Source organism: Lissotriton helveticus, chromosome 8 (genome assembly GCF_964261635.1).
Source record: "Lissotriton helveticus chromosome 8, aLisHel1.1, whole genome shotgun sequence".
NCBI lineage: Eukaryota > Metazoa > Chordata > Amphibia > Caudata > Salamandridae > Lissotriton > Lissotriton helveticus.
In genome coordinates this window covers 70,091,619-70,113,842 of record NC_136069.1, presented here as the reverse complement: position 1 = coordinate 70,113,842, position 22,224 = coordinate 70,091,619, and the positions used below count along the sequence as shown (strand labels likewise).

Sequence of the window (22,224 nt, the reverse complement as noted above, 5' to 3'; positions counted from 1 at the left end):
ACAAGACTTTTACACATGATGGACTCTACTCTACGAAGAGCACGTAAAACACCAGACTTCTACACATGATGGACTCTACTCTACAAAGAGCACGCAACACACCAGACTTCTACACATGATGGACTCTACTCTAGGAAGAGCACGCAACACACCAGACTTCTACACATGATGGACTCTACTCTAGGAAGAGCACGCAACACACCAGACTTGCACATATGAAGAACTGCACAGTGTAATGAGTATGCACCACACCAGAATTCCATACATTATGGGCCTTATGCTAGCAGAAGTATGTACTAAACTTTGATAAAAGGAGGCAATATGTTTTATTCATGCATAATTACTTTAACATAATAATGGCCCTGCCAATGTTCTTCATGCTTCACAGAATAAAGGGCAGGATGTGCCCTTACTGCCTTGTGAGGCTTGCCTCTGACTGGTTGTTAGAGCGTCCAAAAGGTATAAGTCAGTTAATGTTGATTCCATACATTAGTTCTGAGTCACAAGTGAATTTAGTTGAAAAACTCCTGTGTGAGAGAATCACAGTTCTGGTACTATTCCTTAATAGCAATCTATTTTTCCAAGTGTGAAATGTAATGGAAGTATATTCCTTTAAAGCAGAGGCTAGAGCCTTTATGCTTCAGAGATTGGCTTGCCTATGCCAGGATAGGGGATGGAACAGAATTAAGTGATTTGTAACTATTGGGTTCACCTGAGATGCAACTCAGACTTCCCCAGACCACCAATCAGAGGCTTCAGTCTGGCTGGCCATCTTTTACCCCCAGCTATCACCCACTCACTAGCCAATCTATTGTACTGGTTAGGACTGCAGTTTCTGGAACAAATATTCAATCTTCTGACAAACATAGACAAGATTATCATGAATTTGACAATATTAAAGTGATTAGGATCTTCTTTTGCAGTTTCCTTTAGGCTCCTCACTTCACCCTTCACTAGCATTAGGTGCTTTTCTTTCCCTCAAGTTCTAGCAAACAGTAGTAGGCGCTACACTGGGATTCTCATGGTGCAATGCTCCTTGTACACTTATTTGCCCAGTTTCTTGTCATGGGGTATGCTAGAGTTAAACACCCTGCAGCAGGTGATTGCTATGTATCCTAGGCATATTAGGCCAGTGAAAGGCAAGTGGGCAAATAATCAGAGTTAAGGTCAGTCGGGTGCTTAGATGTCGCTTGGTTTCCAGTTGGGATTGAAATGGCTCTTCAGGGGCTCCCAGCACTTGTGGTAGCTCTTGTCCAAGCGGTTGCAAGTCTTCAGACCCCACTTAGTCACAGCCATGCTGAAGGAGGACTCAAACATGAAGGCCTGCAGTGGGAAAAGACACAAGGTCATTGAAGAGTAGAGGCAAGCATCACAACACACACTTTCCAGAGGAGATATAACAAGTTGGCCATCTCATCCCACAATTCATAAGATGCACACATGCAGGTGCTTCCTCGAGTATGACTTGCTTTACATGGATAACTATTTCACAATCTTTGGGGTTGAAATCTCCAACTTCCCCATGAAGGCCCCATGAACACTTTCAAGCAGCCAGCAGTCTTCTGATGCTCAGCAGTGCCCTCTCTGCAGCACTGAAGGTTGTCACAGGATGAAAGGCAGTAACAACCTTCTCAGTAACTAACCCAACTGGAGAGTATATATGAGATACCCAAGAATGGATGGCATTATGTATTAATTATGACATCGAAACCCTAGGTGTAAACAAATAGGATTTACAATCAAAGAATCTCCAAGTGTATCTCCCAGGGAAGCAAATCAAATATTTGCTCAATTCCCTTCAGTTTATTGATTTGGCCATGTGGTACTTTGACCTCTGCAGTAGGTACATTTTGATGAAGAGACTCTATTACAAGTGCCCTGCTGAAAAGACAAACGTTTATATCTAGTATTCCATAAATTTGAGGGGGCGTGGCTTTAAGCCGATGGAGTGAGAGGCGTCTCTAAGAGTTCCAGGTCGCACACCACCATCTGGCCCCATCCTGACGTCACTCCTGCCGATCTTGCCCGCCTGTTGCTGCGAGGCAACATCAGGCACTCGAGGGGAGCAGAGGTGGAGATCCTTGCTGCGCACTGCCACCGTGAGGAGTTCTAAGATGGCGGCCAGCGCATAATGGGGGCCTTGAGGGCGTTGCGCCTGAGTCTCGACATTTCCCTGGCATTTGGATCGGCCAGAACCTCTGTGAGCTGCCAGCGGCACCAATGGAGGGGCAATGTGCTACACAGAGTCACCTGCCCATAAAGCCACCAAGTACGACCGGCGCTGAGAGCCGGACAGACAATGATGGTGGCCCCGGACAGACATAGGCCCTTGAGGAGGAACGATCACGTGGAGATCGCGCACCTGTACTATGGGGGAGGGACCCACTGGTGATATTAAATGTGTGGGGTTTTCCTCCTTTCCTTCCTCTCCTCCAGCCAGTTGGGCCCCCTTTGCGGTGAGCTGCCGGGGGGTGGTCGGTGGGCTGGTGCTGAGCTGCTCACTCTGAGCTGAACTTGATACTTACTTTGTCCTGCGCCGGCTGGTCGAGCTGCCCTGGCATCACTGTGGTTGGTGGGCCACGGGGTCTTTGGGGTGCAAGGATCTTACTAACAGCTGCTCTTGGATGCTGGCTCCAGGGGGCCTGAGACTGAAATGCTGCCCGGCCTGGCGGCCATGATGGGACTTGATCCATGGTCTTTTCTTCACAGCTGAAGGGGCATGGCTCCTTGCCTGCTCGATTACAGCGGCAGGAGTTGGAATGTCCTGCGCTGTCTCTGATGGGACGACCCAGTGGCCGTTGCTATGGCCGGCGCCCACCCATCTTTCCTGCTGTAAGATACTGGAACTGTGAGTGGAGAGGGGTGCGCATTGGGGGGTCCTTCGGTGCTCCATTGACTGATGGGAGTGCAGAATAGTGCTTCTCCCTAGGGCCTGTGCTAGGACTACTGTGCTCTTGCTTTTCCTGGGCGCGGCCCTCACTGGAACTTTTACCTCCCTCTGTTGTGATGTAAATGTAAATGTAAATGTAAATGTACAGGAATTTATATAGCGCAAATCACCAAGCGGTTTCTAAGCGCTTGCTTAGGGAACCCGTCCTGGTATTCCCCTGTGAGATAACCCCGGCAGGGTATCCGCAAGGTGAAAGCCAGGCATCCCGCCGCGAGGGGCCGTTGTGGAGATTAAGCAAGCTATTGCCCAGAGTCGCAGAGTGTGAACCCGTGAATCGAGTAGGCACCGGAGCGAGAATTGTTGAGTCCATGGACATTTTAGGACTCAAGACGCCGCCAAGCCGGGAATTGAACCCTGGTCCCGGGCTGACCTCTGCTTCCAGGTCTTTCTCCTCTAACCAGTGAGCCACACTTCTCCACACGCCATGGGCAGGCATTCTAAATCGCAGACCCCTCTGATTCCAGGACTACTACTATTACTGCAATGGAAATGGTGGAGGATGGCACCACAAATTCGCCTTAAGCCCCAGGGGATGCTCCTGTGGTCGCACTTGAATCTATCCTTTTGGCCATTAATCCCACTAGGGAAGCCCTGGAACGCAAAAGGGACACTGTTGTGGCAGATACTGGAATCCTCTGTGATGATCAACGCAAAACTTCAGAGAAAATCTCTGCCAATGAGAAGGCTATCGCTGAATTGGGGCGTGCTACTGGGACACTGAGGTTCCAGTGTTAGAGTTCAAGGAGAGGCTACGGAAGTTGGAGTATAGGGCTGACGATGCTGAGTGGAGGGCCTGTGTAAATAACATACGCATGGTGGATCTGCCGGAGTGCATGGAGGGCGCGGACATGATTGCTTTCCTGAAAGGATGGATACGAGACAAGGTTGCCCCAGGAGGACAGTTCTCCTTCTTTACCCTGGAAAGGGCACATAGGGTTCTGGCTTGACTGCTGCCACCCGCACCTCGTAGGCCAGTGGTGGACAAACTGTTGCAATATAGGGAACAAGATCACATCCTGAAGCAGGCACGGACGAAGGGAAAACTGATCACTGACAACCACAGAGTGATGCTGTTCCTAGACTTTACTAAGGCTGGGCAAAAGCAGCGGGAGTCATTCTTAGAGGTTAAAAAGTGCCTTCAGCAGATGGACATCCAGTATGCCATGTCGTTCCGGCAAGGCTCCGGATCATCACAAGTACAGGTGCACAGTTCTTCAGGAACCTCAGGATGTACGGGACTGGAATGATCTGCAGTTGCAGGACATGGAGCCCTTTACCACAGGCCAAGCACACGGCAATCGGCTCGGAGACGTATTCCTACCGAGGCTGAATGACAAAACGACCGGCAGCGGGCGGTGTCCGTGACTGTGCCTATAGCCGGCTCTGGGAGCGAACCATGTCAAGTGGTGGCTTCAGACCTGGGGTGGGATACGTCTACGGACCCCGGGACGGACTCTACCATAGGTTCAAGGCCAGATCAAAAGCTTCCCCACATTGCTCCAAGGTCCCCGATGATATTATTTTCCACGGATTGACCATGGCTGATCTGAGTGCCCCTGCTTTGCATCCTGGGGATGTTGCTGTGCTATGCCCTATGGTTGAGTATTACTCTGTTGGGGTGTAGCATAGGGGGCACCTTCACTTGTGAACATTGTTTGAATGGGCTGGCTGGTGAGTAGTGGAGGCGGAGGGTACAGGTGCCTAGGGTACACATTACCCCACTGCTGTTTTTCGCGTGGGACATTATCACGGCTGTTTAATAATGTTCTTAGTATTTGGTTTGGATGGGTGGATGTTGCCGTACTGTCCGGCGGGGGGAATGATGGGTTTCGTTTTATTGACAGCACGGTATGGGGTGCAATGGCTAGATTTATCCAGAATTGGAGGGGTCGGTGTATGCTGCTCTGGATACTGCCGCTGTTGAGGGTAAAGTGGCTGTTATACATTATCATGCCAGGGAACTGCATGCACTATGTATCCTGGAATGTTCTGGGCCTCAGTATTATTGCTAAGGGTATGAAGTGCAGGCTTATTTGAAGCGGAGGAGGGTTCATATAGGGCAGAGGTCTTCAAACTTTTTGATGCAGAGACCCCATTGTCAAACCTTTTTAGGAGTAAGGACCCCCACCTGACAAAAGTTTCTAGAACCTGGTACTCCTCACCATCGACAACCATAAACGTCCCCAATAGCCACACAAAATCATTTTTACAGTGGGGAAACGGTGTTTAGCCAACCAAAGGTCAGTGAGCGTGGGGGTGTGGTCAGAGGTGTAGCTAAAAACAAAGGGCCTCATTTATGAGGAACTGGCGTTGGGCAGCGCCGTAAGTCTTCTTGCTGCTCTGCACCAGTCTGAAAAGGTAGGAATGCACTATATTCATGAAATACGGGCCATTCCTGTCCTTTTCTCTTGCGTTGGAGCACAAATTGCTGCCTGGCACCAACAAAGGAAGGATTGTTTTGGTGCAGGAAGGTGCCCTTCCTGCACAAAAACAATGCTGAGAGATGTTTCCTCTTTCTATGTGATCTGCAAAATGCAGCACACGTGGAAAGAGGAAAAAACAAGGAGGCATTTCTTTACTGGGGAGACATACGTTTTTGGTGCTGCCCCAGGTTTAACCCCTTGGGCGCGGCCACGATTCTGCGCCTGTGCGGCACTTCTGAAGAGTGGGCGGGTTCATGACGGCCCCCAGCAGTCATCAGCACACGAGCACCGTGATGCATGACGGCCGGGGGCCGTCATCAGCATGGAAGGGGTTAAGTGATTTTGTAAATATGGAGCAGCATCAAATTCCATGGGTGTTGCGTGGGAACGCCCATGCAGCGCACTCGGAACACCTCCTTGATGCAGAGTTAGGCGAGGCAGCAACTTGACCTGCTTTGTCTTACTCCATATCTATGAGGCCATGCAAAGCCATGCAGGGGGACTCTGCGCCACCTCATAGGTATGGTTGAGACGCCTGTGCCACCACAGTGTCAATATAACTGGTGCTCTGGCAGTGCAAGCCTCTCATAAATAAGCCCAAAATATTCTGTATGTTTTCTAGGTCTTTCACCATCTGGTACCTACATATAAAATAATGGGAAGTGTATATAAAAAAATAAATGTAAAATGTTGTTACTCAGTGGGAAATGCACTGTAATGCATTATGAAACCTCTATTAGTTAACGCACTGCAGAGGTCTGTGTAACAAGAGAGCCACAGAATTAAATCTTGGTTGGTGCAGTGGAGAATAGTGACTAGTGTATTTTTAGTGCTATGAGGTCTCAGCATGTGTCAGAAAGCACTATGAGTATGTAAGACATTATGTTTTACTTGCATTGCACACAGTAAAATATAGACTGATATAAAATGTGTAAATAGTTTTACAATAAAATGGATCTTCCAAAATGTAGATTTTAGGAATAACAGCGCTTATGTAATGCAATTTCTTTTTTAAATAAAAGTAACTTCAACACCTTCTTAGGGGTACTAAGGGCTGTGTTTAAGTACAGTTATGATTAAAAGCAAACACTTCACAGCCCAGTTGTTAACTCTTTGCACTACCACTCTAAAAACAACTCTTTGTCATCACAAAGCTTGGAGTGATTCATGGAGTCCCAAGCACCCTTCACACTTGCAGATTAACGAATGGGGCACATTTGCATTTCTTTTAGGGGACCAGACACCCTGGCACGAAACTTTTACAAAGCACAGGAGACTCAGATAAAGCATTTAATGAGCGACATTTGCTGTCCCAGGAGGGCTGTCTTTTTTCCAAAACCAAAGCAAATGTTTTAAAATCTAGGCAAAGTGAGGCTGGGGAATGCGCGACCCCCTTCCCAGGACTCCACGGTCCCCCTGGGGGTTGCGCCCCACAGATTGAAGACGTCCGATATAGGGCTATTGCAGGAGATCTACCTGAATGCAGCGGAGGTACTGGCCCTCCACAAGAGATGGCGGGGGAAAACATATCACACTGCGTAGATGGCGTTTGCAAGGGGTGCACTAACTTGAGTGACCCTGGGGTCCCCTTACAGGTTCTACACCAATCGATGGGGGCACTATGTTCTCCTTGGTGGGCATCTAGGAGGTAGGGACATTACACTCATCAACGTTTATGCCCCCAATTCTGATCAGGCTCAATTCCTGGACAAGATCTCTCAAGTGGGTGCATTACACAGGCCTGTGCTTTGTTTGTTGAGGGTGGGGGGATTTCAATGGCAATTGAAAGCATAGGAAAGCAACACTCCAGCCCAGCATCGCTATTGCACGACAGGGCTCAAAGAACAATTGGGTGACCCACAGCCACCGGGTGCTTAGGCTAAACCCCCCGACCCCATGGCAGCACTAATCCACCATGCAACCCACTGGATCTGCGCTGCCAAATAGTAGAACTCGAATTAACCAGCACAGTGTACCTTTTGACGAATGTGTGACTACAAAGGACACCGTCCCCCTCTCTGAACAAGAAGACGGTATACCCCTATAATCCTGGGTTGTTCTCTCTGCGCTCTTAAGGTGGAACTCACCTGAGCACATTAGTATTTTCTGACTATTTGCAATTTTCCCACATCACTAAAAATCCAAGCAAATAGGCCCCCAAGGTAGGGATTCTTGGCCCCGAGGAATGCCCCAGACTCTATGGGTTTCTAGGAAGGGCAGAAACATGTTAACCTGACTCTTTTCGGCAGTGGACTAATTGCTCTCATACTACCACTCCACCAGTTCTTAACCTTACCTAATGTACCCACCAATAAATAGGCCTGGGCGTGAAATTCTGCTTAGCTCAATGAGTTTTTTGCACTCCGCATAGCACGAAGAGTTCCAAAAAACTCTGCTCCACATAGCGGAGTTTTTTTCTTGCTCATGCTCGCCAACCTTTTCCCAGCACAGGACAAATACTCAGAGTTAAAAGTCAGTGCGAATGGTGCAACCTAACAAACTCCCTCCTGTGCCGAGTCCAACAGAAGGTTGAGTCCGCCCTGGAGGCATTGTCCTTCCAGGGTGGGGAGAGGTTGCCGATGATGAAGCATGACAAAATGTTGTGTGTGAGGATGCCCCTCCCTCCCTTTAAAACTATACAGGATTCTGTGACCGTCCAAGTGGGACTTTTGGATCTTTGTCCCAAGGTAGAAATGTGGGATTGTGTATTCTACCTGTAGCTGCCATACCTGTTGTGGTAACTTAGAAGGGGTTTGTGAATCACTGCTCCGCGGGAGGTGGCTTTTCCCTGGAGACAATGCACCGGAACAAGAGAAGAGTCACAATGGGATTTCCTAACACTGATTCCTCCCCGTCCACCTTACAAAGAGCAGTGAGTGTTAGGGCAGCAAAGTTAAAGTTGGAGGTCAAGCTGATCCTCCTGATTTTGCATCTGGTAGGATACAGCCATTTCACCCAGAGGTATTTTTCTGTTAGAAGTGAAAAAGCAACTAACAAGTGCTAATGGCTGACCTTATAAGGCTTTTGGAGCCGTCCTCTAATCACAAGAAGAGAATCAGGCACACATGCTCACACTCTGCCCCTCTGCATCATATCCCAGCTTCACATTGTTACATCTCTAATTTAGGCAGCTTTTTAAGCATTTTGATTGGATGAGCATATCTCAGATACCCACACGTGGTGCCAATAAATAATGCATACCATGGTTCCGTCTGCCACTCTCTCAGGTACCAGCTTGGCATTGCTCGCCTTCTCGAAGCAGTCACTATCTGGGCCATGGGGGGTCATGATGCTGTGCAGGGAGCCCCCACCGGGCTGGAAGCCTTCCTCCTTCGCCTCATAGTGGCCCTTGATCAGCCCCATGAACTCGCTCATGCAGTTTCCTGGAATCAAACAAAATGCCTCCATCACATTATTTTGTCCATAAAAATACATTGATAACATGAGTTTGATTCAAATTAATCATGTGAAAATCATTAGATTTTCTGTTTTGAGGAAACAACAAGTCTGCTAGACAAAGTGGGTGAAGGAAAAAGCTTTATAATTATTTTGGTAAAACTTTTGAAACATTGCCCCACATGGGCTTAAGTGCTAAACAACTAGTAACTGGCTACCTGACTCCAGTGATGATGTAATAAGGGCCAAGGATGCAGGTCACAAGTAGAGCACCTTAGGGGTCAGTACTAGAACTAAGGCTGTAATATTTTCAGGTTTTTGGTAAACCTTTATTTAACACTCCCAAATTATACAGAAGGTAGCAACGTACTACACTAGTATCCTCAATTAAAATACATTTAAAGACTCAGGGCCTAATTTATACTTTGGCGGTCGTGGGTCCGCTGTTGCTTTTTGATGGTCTGACGGCCTGCATACCTAGGGGTCCGACCACCTGATTACGATGTGGGAGTTGGGAAGTCCATCTGACCGACTCCAGATCACCGCCACCACCAAGATCTGAGCTCTCCCGGTGGTGGGGAGAGAGGCAATCAATGGTATAAGTGCCAGCTTGGACACTGCAGTCAGGATTAACCCCTTGTGTGCTTCTGTCGGCCAATGGCCTGCGCACGTCCGTTGGCTGACGCGGCCCTGCCCAATGCGTTGAACCGCCGCGGTTAAGCGGTTAAGACCTGCCTCTTCGACGACCTTTTCATGGCGTGGACACCGCCGTGAAAAGGTCAGCGGAAAGGCAGGTTTTGGGGTGCAAACTTGTTTCCAGGGCAAGCGTGCCCTGGAGACATGTTCCTGGTGCTGCTCAGTGTGTGCCCCCATCGCTTGTGCACGTTGGTGCTCGCTTTCTTCTGCAGACCGTGCTGCAAGTAAACAGTGCGTCCTGAGCCTTCTCAGCATGGCTAGCATAGTCAGCGGCTCTCATCTAGAGCCGCAACCTTCTGCCGCCATGCCTGCGTGGCAGGCACCCCAACAGCCCCGCAGCGAAATCATGTACGGTGGTCGGAATGCCGCCTGCTTGTCAGCATTTTCCGGACCACCGTGGGGAGGCGGAGGCCCGCCAACATCATAATTGGATGTATGACGTTTCAACGCATGCTTTTACCACGCATGCCTTTACAACGCAGGTATTACAACGCAAGTCGTTACAACGACTTGTGTTGGGGGGCGCTGGATAGTGGAATAGTTTAATTTTCTATTCCAACTCCAGTCCCCTTGGATAGTAGGGAAGGTGTTGGATAGAAAATTAAACTATTCCCTATCCAACAGCGCCCTCCAACGAAAGTCGTCGTAACGACTTTCGTTGTAATTCCTGCGTTGTAATGGTAGTGCGTGGTAAAAGTTTTGTTGTAAACGATGTTCCCTTCATAATTGAGCCATTAAAAAAACATCACAGGTATGTACAGCACAGTTCTTTACAGACATTCCAGACGAGTGAGGATACATACTATGACTGCAATTATTGTTATTTGCTGGCTTGCAAGTCAATAATGCAATAATGGTAAGTTCTCTACTTCAGACATGCTGGTGTGAGGTCCTTGAAACTTTGATTTAGGTGTGCTAATGTGAGATCATAGAAAGCTCTGCTTCAGATGCGCTAGAGTGCGATCCTTGATAATCTGCTTCAGATGCGCTAGAGTGCGATCCTTGATAATCTGCTTCAGATGCGCTAGAGTGCGATCCTTGATAATCTGCTTCAGATGCGCTAGAGTGCGATCCTTGATAATCTGCTTCAGATGCGCTAGAGTGCGATCCTTGATAATCTGCTTCAGATGCGCTAGAGTGCAATCCTTGATAATCTGCTTCAGATGCGCTAGAGTGCGATCCTTGATAATCTGCTTCAGATGCGCGAGTGCGATCCTTGATAATCTGCTTCAGATGCGCTAGAGTGCGATCCTTGATAATCTGCTTCAGATGCGCGAGTGCGATCCTTGATAATCTGCTTCAGATGCGCGAGTGTGCGATCCTTGATAATCTGCTTCAGATGCGCTAGAGTGCGATCCTTGATAATCTGCTTCAGATGCGCTAGAGTGCGATCCTTGATAATCTGCTTCAGATGCGCGAGTGCGATCCTTGATAATCTGCTTCAGATGCGCGAGTGTGCGATCCTTGATAATCTGCTTCAGATGCGCTAGAGTGCGATCCATGATAATCTGCTTCAGATGCGCTAGAGTGCGATAATCTGCTTCAGATGCGCTAGAGTGCGATCCTTGATAATCTGCTTCAGATGCGCTAGAGTGCGATCCTTGATAATCTGCTTCAGATGCGCTAGAGTGCAATCCTTGATAATCTGCTTCAGATGCGCTAGAGTGCGATCCTTGATAATCTGCTTCAGATGCGCGAGTGCGATCCATGATAATCTGCTTCAGATGCGCGAGTGTGCGATCCTTGATAATCTGCTTCAGATGCGCTAGAGTGCGATCCTTGATAATCTGCTTCAGATGCGCGAGTGTGCGATCCTTGATAATCTGCTTCAGATGCGCTAGAGTGCGATCCTTGATAATCTGCTTCAGATGCGCTAGAGTGCGATAATCTGCTTCAGATGCGCTAGAGTGCGATCCTTGATAATCTGCTTCAGATGCGCTAGAGTGCGATCCTTGATAATCTGCTTCAGATGCGCTAGAGTGCGATCCTTGATAATCTGCTTCAGATGCGCTAGAGTGCGATAATCTGCTTCAGATGCGCTAGAGTGCGATCCTTGATAATCTGCTTCAGATGCGCTAGAGTGCGATCCTTGATAATCTGCTTCAGATGCGCTAGAGTGCGATAATCTGCTTCAGATGCGCTAGAGTGCGATCCTTGATAATCTGCTTCAGATGCGCTAGAGTGCGATAATCTGCTTCAGATGCGCTAGAGTGCGATAATCTGCTTCAGATGCGCTAGAGTGCGATAATCTGCTTCAGATGCGCTAGAGTGCGATCCTTGATAATCTGCTTCAGATGCGCGAGTGCGATCCTTGATAATCTGCTTCAGATGCGCTAGAGTGCGATCCTTGATAATCTGCTTCAGATGCGCTAGAGTGCGATCCTTGATAATCTGCTTCAGATGCGCTAGAGTGCGATCCTTGATAATCTGCTTCAGATGCGCTAGTGTGAGAGCCCTGCAACTCTGCTGCGAATGCACAAGAGCCAGATCCTGGAAACTCTGCTTCAGATGCACTAATCTGAGATCCCCGAACCTCTGCTTCAGACACACCAGTGTGAGATCCTGGAAGCTCTGCTTCAGATGACCTAGTGTGAGATCCTCGAAGCCAGCACTTCAGGAACTCGTGCGTGAGAGCCAGTGGTGGCTGGTGACATTTGAAAGTGGTGAGGCGTATAAGTTGAGTATGACTTTTCTGTAGAGAGCATAGCGAGTAAGCTTAATGGACAAACGTGGGGTCCGGGGCGGGTCCTCCTCACAAGAAAAAATGTAAAAAAAGATTGCCATTTTCAAGCAAATACATTTAATGAGATAGCAAAGTTTATAAAAGTGGGAACGTATAGTCTTGAAATATTAAACAAATTCTAAACTGCCCCATATCTTACTGCATTAATATGTTTAACAGTTACTGTAATGTTCAAATTGTACAGCGTGTTAACTTCTGGCTCTTTAAAGTGTGTGCTTGCCTAGTGTCTTGTACTGCATGCTGCATCAGCTTTGGAAGAAAATGCTCTAAGAATGCTCCGGGAAGTACCCACAGCTGCTGGCTGCAATCAGTCATATAGAAATATGTGCAGACAGGTCTTTAAGTGGGATGAAAAAAAGTGGGGGATCTCTAAAAGGGAACATGTAAAGTACATTTCAGTGATTCCTATAGTGTGACACCCGAACTGTATTTTGGCTTCTCTCTGAGATGTTATTGCATCCAGATATAGAACACAATAACTGACATACACCTAAAACCTGTCAGTACTATTGACTTTGTCAATGGTTGTTAGGTCTTAAAAATAAATGAGTAACAACACCGATTTATTATAAATGATTAACTTTGGAAATGTTTCAATTCTGAAATTGTGAGACTGAATTAAATATTAAATAGGCCTGTGGAAGGAGTATTGGCCTTCAGCTAAGTGTGCTTTATGTTAGATATGTATGCCCTTTTTCTTTGCACATCTCGTCCATCTGCACATCTTCGACCTCCTCTCTTTCATATTCAGCCCCGTTTTTACATTCTTCCCGAATGCACTTTCTCGCATCTCCCACACTTCACCATCCCTAACATACACTGCACTCACAGGTAATCACTTTATTTCCTTTTGGTTTTGCCTTGTAAATATTTTAACATCTGTATACCCCTGTCACATACATTTACACAGAATTTCAATTACAACTGGAATACAAGACCATTGTTCGGTGTGTTCTGCAGAGCGGCCCACCCACTGACAGGTACTTTGCTTTGCCTTCAGCATCAGCGCCAGAGCTCTCAACCAAAGCACGTCAAACACCTGGCACGACTCACAGTATGCACTATACAAGAGTAATACGATGCACAAAACAAAAATACAGAAACACAGCATGATGAAATAGCTAACACTCTTGGGGAATGCATAGATTAAGTAAAACATGTGAAATAAGAGAGGATCGAAATTGCTGACATGCATTACCGTAACATTTTAAACATTCATTGTTCGTAAAACAATCCATGCTTTTGGCATTAATATTAAGGACATGAAGATAGGGCCAGTTTTAACGCCGTACCTCAGACAACTGTCTTTGCTATTAGTACATATTTCTCCCATTGCGCTTGACTCAGATATTTGGATCAACTTCGCAAGGGAATAAGAACCCTGCTTGTCTTATGGATGCATTTTGCGGGGTAACAAATACAGCAGCTCCACTTCTTAAGGGGCCAGCGACCTACAGCGAGGTCCTGGGGTGTCACCTTGAGGGAGGTTAGTGTGACCAGGTGTCTCAGTACACTATATATGTTGGAACTGGCCCTTTATGGTTGGCTAAGGCGATGCCCCAGCCAGGCAGAACCTACCACTCCCGCCAGGGGTGGGTGATTATACACACTGTATAACCTGTGCACACCCTTGGGTAGCATGGCACTGAGCAGTCAGGCTTACCACATAGGCAATGTGTAAAACACTGGCACAGTACTCACTCATGATAAATAAACTAAGCGTCATTAGCCCCTTCCGTGCTCCCGTCGGTCCTTCCCTGGTGCTGTGAATGACCGATGGCCGTCGCAGCCCCGCCCACCCTTTAGAATGCCCGCACCATGGCAGAATTGCCGCCGCAGTTAAGGCGTTAAAGAGACTTCACACGGGAGGTATGTAAATAACATTTGTATTGAACATCATGTATTGCCGGGCACAAATCACACCTTGAAATATTACTAGCAGTACGAGGCCTAACCATGTCGAAATAACATCAATAACATGCACACTTGGGAAAGATCCTATTCCACCCCCACCCCCTCCCCAAACCTCCAAAGCACCCTTATACTGTGCAACAGGTGTCCACCCCAGGCCCACCCTAGCAGTTTTCATAATTCACACCACACAGTTAGAGGGTGCACCCCAGGTCACAACGATATCGGAAATATGTATATACAACAAATCTAACACTTTTTAGCAGCACTGCGACCGAGGCCGCATAGGTAAAGCAAATGTCAACAGTAGTTTTCTTATGGCAAGAAATCAACGTGCAAAGCAATACTACCGGCCAGGGTCGTGAATCCCAGAAGGTCCGCAGACTGTCACTCTTACACACACACACACTCCGCACCTATACGTGGTGCAACAGATGTCAGGCAGGAATGTACTGAACGCGCTTCCACACATACGCACTTAGCACCCTAATGCTTTGCACCCATACCCAGCAGGTCAATTGATAGTCCACTGCAGACCCCATTGCCCAAGCCTCCCTCCATCCTCCAGTTCACCCTGACTGTCCTACGCCCACGTATCGACAGCTCTTCCCCAGATACTAGGTCACACTGGGCTGAAGTCACACTTAGTCAGGATCCCAAGGGAGCAGGTGAGGTGGTCAGGGGGTATAGTCAATTGTGGCTTGAGCTGAGGCCCCCACTTAGTTGCTCTGCATATCACAAGAGTCTTAGGGGTCAAGCCTACAGAAGTGAAATAGGCTAGTGTGAGAGGACTCACATTTCTTCTTGACCTATGGCTTGACCCCTTTTTCCCTGAAGAGGTCTTTGAAATTGTCTGGGCAGACTTCTGCATGCCAGTGAGCAGAGGGCGGGTAGGGGGGAATGAACGGTATGTTCCATCTTGGAGAGAGCATCAACAAAAAAATCCTTGTCTTTTAGGACATTCATGATGACTTTATGGTGGTGATGCATACTTTGTAGGAGTATGATCTGTCAAGGATGGCTTAGCCGGGTATGGCTTCATATCTGGGTCATCTCTCGAATCAACATTGTAATAGTCTCAGGGATCATTCCCAAACCCTCCCCCAACAGGCTGGTCATAAAGGTCGCCCTCCCCATAAGAAACTATTTGCGCCACAATATGAGTGCACTGATCTGTCACAAGATTCTGTGGTGGTGAAGGGGCAGCTGAATATTGGTGATGGTCGAGGAGGAGGAGGTGGTGATAGTAGGTCTGCCTGTGAGTGGGAGTCTTAGGGTGGAGAGCTTTAAGCCTTATTCTTGTACTACTTGGCCACTGGATGTCATGGTGCATTAAAGGTGAGCTCCTCATTGAAGGTTAGCCTCTCCTTCTTAGGAATCGGAGGTAAAATGGTTGATGACTTTACTGGGGTTTATGAGCAATAATTTAGCCAGTCACTGGGTGAAAAGTTGCTTTAGCCTGGCGTCATTCTATTCCAACAGTGTTTCCATGATCGGAAGCTCAGATTCCTCTGATTTTGTCATCGAAGGGGCCTTCGGCATTAACTTAGCCTTTGGTCGTGGAAGAGATCTTGGTGTTAATTTAGGCTCCAAAGGGAGAGGTTTGGTGCATTTCGGATGGGTGGAAGGTTGTTATGGTAAAAAGGACTAGACACCTAGGCAACATTTTCACTCCCATACTGCATGAAACACTTGAGACTACATATAAACTGAACTCGCAAATTCAGATCAGGGCATTGACCAGTTGGTGTAGCGAAGGATTACAACAATCGGAAATGAAAGTGGTCACATTTCTTTTATTCCACAAGTAATATCCAACAAGGGCCACAAGTAAAACCGCGCAGACACATAACATTAGTGTTCCTGATGAAATCTATCCCAATGCCCCAATATTCTATTCCACCACTATATATCACATTCCTACATTCCACATTCTAACAATTTCCCCATTACCATACTAACAATGCTTAGCTATAAACAACACATAAATAAATAAAACCAACAACTAATATTTTAAATGACTGTATATATTACACAAGTGCTTATTTTTCTCTCCTGCGTAAGCTATTTCTCACATCTTTATACTTCCACACAAAGCAATAATTAGACATGGTTCTATATGATCCAGAATAGACTAATGTAATGTCACCCACCTTGGCATCACAAAAAGAGCCATGTACAGATTATAACTACACAAAACACTGCTGATAGAGTCCTACTGGACCTCGCTCGCCAGAAACACATCACCCTTTCCCTGATGTCTCTTCATTGGCTTCCAATTTACCTCCCCTAAAATGAGTACGCCACTGTGTGCGCACTCGGAATCCTGGGTCTCTTCGCTTGCCAATTTTTTTACTAGCAAAATCAAGACCATTCAGGACTCTTTTTTGTTGTCTGGGGTAGTGGCACCCCCCGGCACCTGTGTCCTGTCAGGATCTACATCTGGTAGTGAGCCCACGTTCTCGGAATTTCCACCACTTTCCGCAGTAACATCTTTGGATCTGATAACCAAATTAAAAATCAGGATCCCCTCTGGATCCGTGCCCAGCCAAATTTTTGGCTAGAATGGCTAAAGTAATAAATCCCCTTATTAATCCTGTATTGAATCTCTCTCTCAGCACTGGAGTGGTCCCTTTAGCCTGGAAGCAAGCTATGGTCATACCGTTGCTAAAAAAAACAACTTGGATGCAGAAGTCTATGCTAATTATAGGCCTATCTGCCTCATGCCAGCCTTTGCCAAAATCGTGGAGAAACACGTACATACATCCCTCTCCAATTTCCTTGAAAATCATAATCTGCTTCATTCCACGCAATCCGGCTTCCATACCAACTTAAGCACCGAAACCGCGCTGCTGGAAGTTACGGAAGCAATCAAAGAGGTATTGGATGTAGGAGGCAAGGCCATGCTGGTAATGCTCGACCTGTCAGCGGCCTTTGATACCGTCCCCCATGAGGGTCTCCTCATGAGACTCAGTGAGATCGGTCTGCGGGGGCGGTGCTTAGCTGGTTCAGATCCTTCCTAGCGGGCCGGTGTCAAACGGTCTGGGCCCCCCCCTTGTTCTGCTGTGGTGCCGCCACTGGAGGTCAGAGTCCCTCAGGGCTCCATTCTGAGCCCTACTCTTTTCAACATCTTCATGACCCCTTTGGCGGCACTGGCGGAGTCATTTGGTGCCCAGATCGTGTTGTATGCCAACGACACCCAGCTCCTCTTCACCTGTGGGAAGGGGTCTGATTTTGACGGGGAGAGCATCAGAGGCTGCCTTGGGGCTGTTTTTAAATGGTTCCTTCAAAACTGCCTCAAGTGTAACCCGGACAAATCTGAGGTGCTCTTTTTCGGCTGTTGGTCTGACCCCAGTTGGCAGGCCTGGTGGCCTGTGAATATGTCTCCTCCAGCGGCTGCCTCCACGATGGCCAAGAACCTCAGAGTAAAAATCGATAATGTTTTGTCAATGAAACCCCAGGTTCTTGGTTTAGTAGGAATGTGTTTTGGCCTCCTTAAGATGCTTCGCAAATTCCTCCCTTTGCTTTCGGTGGCACATAGGAAAATCACTGTGCAGGCCCTTATTGGGTCGCGCCTTGATTATGCCAACATCCTGTAATTCGGTCTGCCTGAGTACCTTCTTCAACATCTGCAAGTGGTTCAGAATTCGGCCGCCCGGGCCATCTATGGTCTTCATTGGCGAGCCAGGGCTTCTGACCTTTTGCAGACTCTCCACTGGCTGCCCATTCGGAAACGGATAGTCTTTAAGGCTCTCACTCTGACCCACAAGGCTCTATACGCGACCGTGGCCAAATACATTCAAAAGCGGCTGGCTCTCTATCAGCCTGCCAGATCTTTGAGGTCAGAGTCGCTGGCTCTCGCCTCGGTCCCAGTTATAAGAAGAGCTCGGATTGGTGGCCGGTTTTTTCAGCGTCTTGCACCTCAGCTGTGGAACACCCTGCCGGTCACCCTTCGCAGGAATACCAACTTGCTGGCTTTCAGGAAAGACCTGAAATCCTGGCTGTTTGTTCAGTAGATCCGCCCTGCACCTTCCTGCCCCCTGCCCGCTGTAGGTTAAAAAAAAGCGCCGGGACACTCCTCGGAGTAGCTGAGCGCTATACAAAACACCCCCCCTAACATTAACAATTGGTGAGCAGATTAAATTTAAGTTACTCTACTTGTATTGGGCCTGTATTCTGTTCCTGGGTCACTTTTAACCAGTTGGTTGAGTTTGCATTTCCGCTCCCAAGCAACACCTTGTGCAAGTTACTACTTCAAAGAGGATAAGGCTCTGCCGCTACATGCTTCTTTTGTATGCACAACCTTCTTCAACTTGGGGGTACCCCAATCTTCTTTAGATAATATTACATGAAATATTAAGATGCATTGGGACTACATTATTTAAGTTCATATTCCTTGGCAAATGTGCACCGCTGCAATTAAAATCCATCAGCACTGCTTTACAAATGTACAAATACAAGCAGTTTGAGCTATTTCAGGCAACCGTGAATAAGTCAATGGACGGCGATGTCCGCGGGGGCACTTATTGAACAATATTTCCCAAAAGACCCAACTCCCATTGCTTGTTTGCAGTTCTTGTTAATTGCATGAACCTGGGCCAAGGGCATTGGTGTGCTTTTTAGCACAACCCGACAACGTTTCACATGTTTTTGTTTTTTTGGGGCACAGAGACAGTAAGTAATGTGCCCACAACCACATGCTGTTGAGCCAAGGCTGGGGTTCAATCCTGGTTCCCCATGTTCCAAATTCAGCCACTCTAGTAATCAGGCCACATGCCATCATTCCTATTTAAAGTGCATTCCCATAACGGCCCATACAACAGCCCTGGGCGATAAAGTTTGTGATAAACGTTAATTTTCTTTTAAAGATAAACTTACGGTGGTAATAAGGTGGGCGGAAAGTGTTCTCCGCCACCCCCCATCGGGGAGGAAAGATGACAAAGTCAGCAATGGCCACTCCCGGGCGCGTTGATTTCGCTGTCAAAACTGTGAATATTGAAGGATCCTGCGAATAGGGAATAGAAAATATAGTAAATGCCACACCTGAAAAATCCACAAAATAATCCTAATTTGCTTCTTTCCACAGGGCTCTAGATGATAATGTGTTTATGTATGTTATTACAATACACTTGAAAAATTAAAGACTGGACCTAAGATGCCAAGGGTGGACCATGGAACTCAGGTGAACAGAGATTCCATATCTCACTTTTAACAATACGAGTAGCGTTGACAGAATATTTGTCTCTGATTCATAAAACACAGAGGTGCAGAAGCATACTGAATGGTACAAGAAAGAGTATTGAATGGTGGATGGATGTTTCAATGAATGCATACAATCATACGGAGTTGTATCCGGATTTCTCTTATCTTGGTTGTCTATGCACTTTGTAAATCAAAGAACAATGCAATACCACTTTTCTGCATTTTGATTGGCTCCTAGATGGGCAATATCTCCAAGGACAATTGTAACCAGAAGCCCAACGCTGACACTGCCTACATACCAATACGTGTTGTGTACGCAATACCTGTTTAGGTGCCACCAGCAGGTGTGTCTGGAATTAAACTCCCCTATTACGTTGGCAAGAACCCACAAATGTCCTCAGCTCTGATCTATTCTTTAGATTGATATATCAGGTCTTGTGTTACTGAATGATGTTGGTGAGTCTTTAACCCGTTTGCTGCTGCCGTCGGGCAACGGTCGTCGCGAGCACTACCTTGGTAGTGCTGCGCACGTCCGTTGGCCGACGCTGCCCTACCCGTTTTTCGAACGTTCAGCACTGGAGCTGAATGTTCGACGCAGCCAACGGGTTAATACGTCTGTTCCAACCTCTTCAACCTCACATGGAAGCTGAGAAGGTATAATGTGAATCTTTAACTACTGATATGTGAAACCATTAATGAAATCATTTGAGAAGTTGTTGATTCCTGGCACTTGTACACCTACTGCAACCCTGAGAACGTTATAGGGCACCTAATTGTATATGATGTGAAGTTATATTATATAAAGTTATCAATTGGCATGCTATCTTAAGCAGGAAAGTTCCGAGTGTTGCCTTGAAACTCTTGAAGGTAGGTGCCTTCCTAATGCAGAGGGACAAGAGCTTCCAGCTTTTTTGGGGCAGTTCTGGAGAAAGCTTGCTTGCTATGTTTCCGCAGAACACAGCTCTTGGAACAACTTCTCTTGTACGCGCCTCCCAAAATTTTAAGTATTTATCCAAGTCATGTTTAGGTGGACGGCTTTGTACGTGATACTTCTAAGTTTTAAAGAGCATCTTGCTTCAGGTGCCTGCCTGAGCACATCATGGGTAGAATTAACTGGTATTTTTGTTAATAACTGGAGTCATCTATACCAGCTGATCTTTCTGATGGAATGTGGTTGAACAGGTATACATCACCAGTTCCACTTTGTTTATTAATATAAAGCATATTTGCTGCCTATAACACCATCTGAAAATCAGAGAATGTCCTAGAGGTGAGGTTCCCGTCAACATCCCAGGGAAGTCCTATTCCAGGCACAGCTAGAGTAGGAAACAATTTACATTTCCAGATGTAAACACAGGATCCTGGGGCATGCATAGAATGTCACTCAATAACAGAACCAAGGTGAAGAAGTCTAACTTCAAGCTGTGAACCTCCCAAATAGTCAACTAATTCAATATAGAGTTCTCACAGCCAGTGCATTTCAAATGTTTTAGAACCATGCTCCACCCTTTTAGAATGACAAACTTCCGCGACCCACCCAGCTTCAATAGCCACGATTGTGCAATTTTTTAATGTAACTAAAGCACTGTGTTGCAGCGCACTGTCATTTACAGACAGAACATTTTCGACTGAAATGGCCACTAAATTTGCTCAGACATATAGTTTTACTAAGAAAACTATATTGCACACAAATGATAATTTGTGGAAATCGTGTTTCAGTGGAGTCTTGATTTGTTTTGATCCTATTAAAATCTCTGCTTCTATCACAGTTTTACAAAAAAATGTGCTTCATTTTTGCTTTTATAACTGCTAAATATGTACAGTTAATTTACAAGTATTTACATTTTATTTGTTACAAAAAAAACATGACATGCTACAGCCTTTCCTTTCATACTCTCTGTACCCCAGCAAGATTGTCTCATAACTAACTTTACTTTTCTTTCTCTGACCGTATAGTGAGAGGAGTTTGTAAAAACTAAGGGCCTAATTGCGAGTTCATGGGACCGCCGAACCTGTGGTGACGATCCACCCGCCGCATTCAGCCTACGGTGGTCAGACTGCCACAGGACCGCAGCAACCTCCAGGGATCGGTGATCCAGCAGAGTTGTTGCAGCGGTCAGAGGCTGCAATATGCAGGCTGTGCTGCTGTGGCACCGCCAAGCATATCACAAGTTTCCTCAATGTCCTCCTTTTCAAGGCAGTGAGCCCACCATGAAAAGTGTGGCGGTGAGGAAACTAAGGGGGCCCTACAGTGCCCGCTTTTGCCTCTGGGTCTGGAGGTGCATGAATGAGGGCACATGGTGAGCCCCCTTTATATCGTCACCCCCAGTTCCAGCACGGGAAGAAATGCACAACATGGTGCAATTCTTCCTGTGTTGGAAAATGCTTTGGGGGTCCCACTGCGCTGCCTTTTTAAGGCTCACATATGAGTCTTACAAAGGTACCATCATGGGACCGGCAAAGCACATCCCTCCAGACCACGAATAAACTCATAATCTGGCGGGCGCTTTGACTACGGCTTTGGCGGTCTTGCAGTGGGGCACTGGTGTCGCGGCCTGTTGCAAGACCCCCCAACTCATAATAAGGCCCCAAATAAGCAGCAATTTATCAGAAGACATAGCTTGACATTTGACCGGTATCTCTGAAGCAATGCAAATGTGAGAAATTAAATATAGAGTTTAAAGGCACCTGCAATTGTTTCTTGGATTTTCACGAGCAACCAAAAATCGGCTCGCGACACCCACAGTTTGGGAAACACTGCGCTACACTATCCTTTCATTGTTAGTTTTGCCCTATTAAACAGAAGTAAATGTGGCAGCTAATAAACAAAAAAGTAGAACATTTATACCTTGTGTAACTTTTCACCTGAAAGAGTGTAATCAAGTGTAAAAATACGACCCAAA

The 22,224-nt window shown here is 46.8% G+C and overlaps 1 protein-coding gene across 2 annotated transcripts in view; it reads right to left on the bottom strand.

The window, feature by feature from the left end:
* Window positions 1–302: 302 nt before the first annotated feature.
* Window positions 303–22,224, bottom strand: part of HGD (homogentisate 1,2-dioxygenase) — a 172,340-nt gene continuing 150,418 nt past the window's right edge. For both annotated transcript variants that reach the window (XM_078656643.1, XM_078656644.1), the window contains exons 12-14: window positions 18,998–19,124; window positions 8,575–8,756; window positions 303–1,323 (exon numbers count right to left, since the gene is read on the bottom strand). In XM_078656643.1, the coding sequence (XP_078512769.1) occupies window positions 1,180–1,323; window positions 8,575–8,756; window positions 18,998–19,124 (453 nt within the window). In that variant the 3' untranslated portion in view covers window positions 303–1,179. The remainder of the gene's footprint in view (window positions 1,324–8,574; window positions 8,757–18,997; window positions 19,125–22,224) is intronic.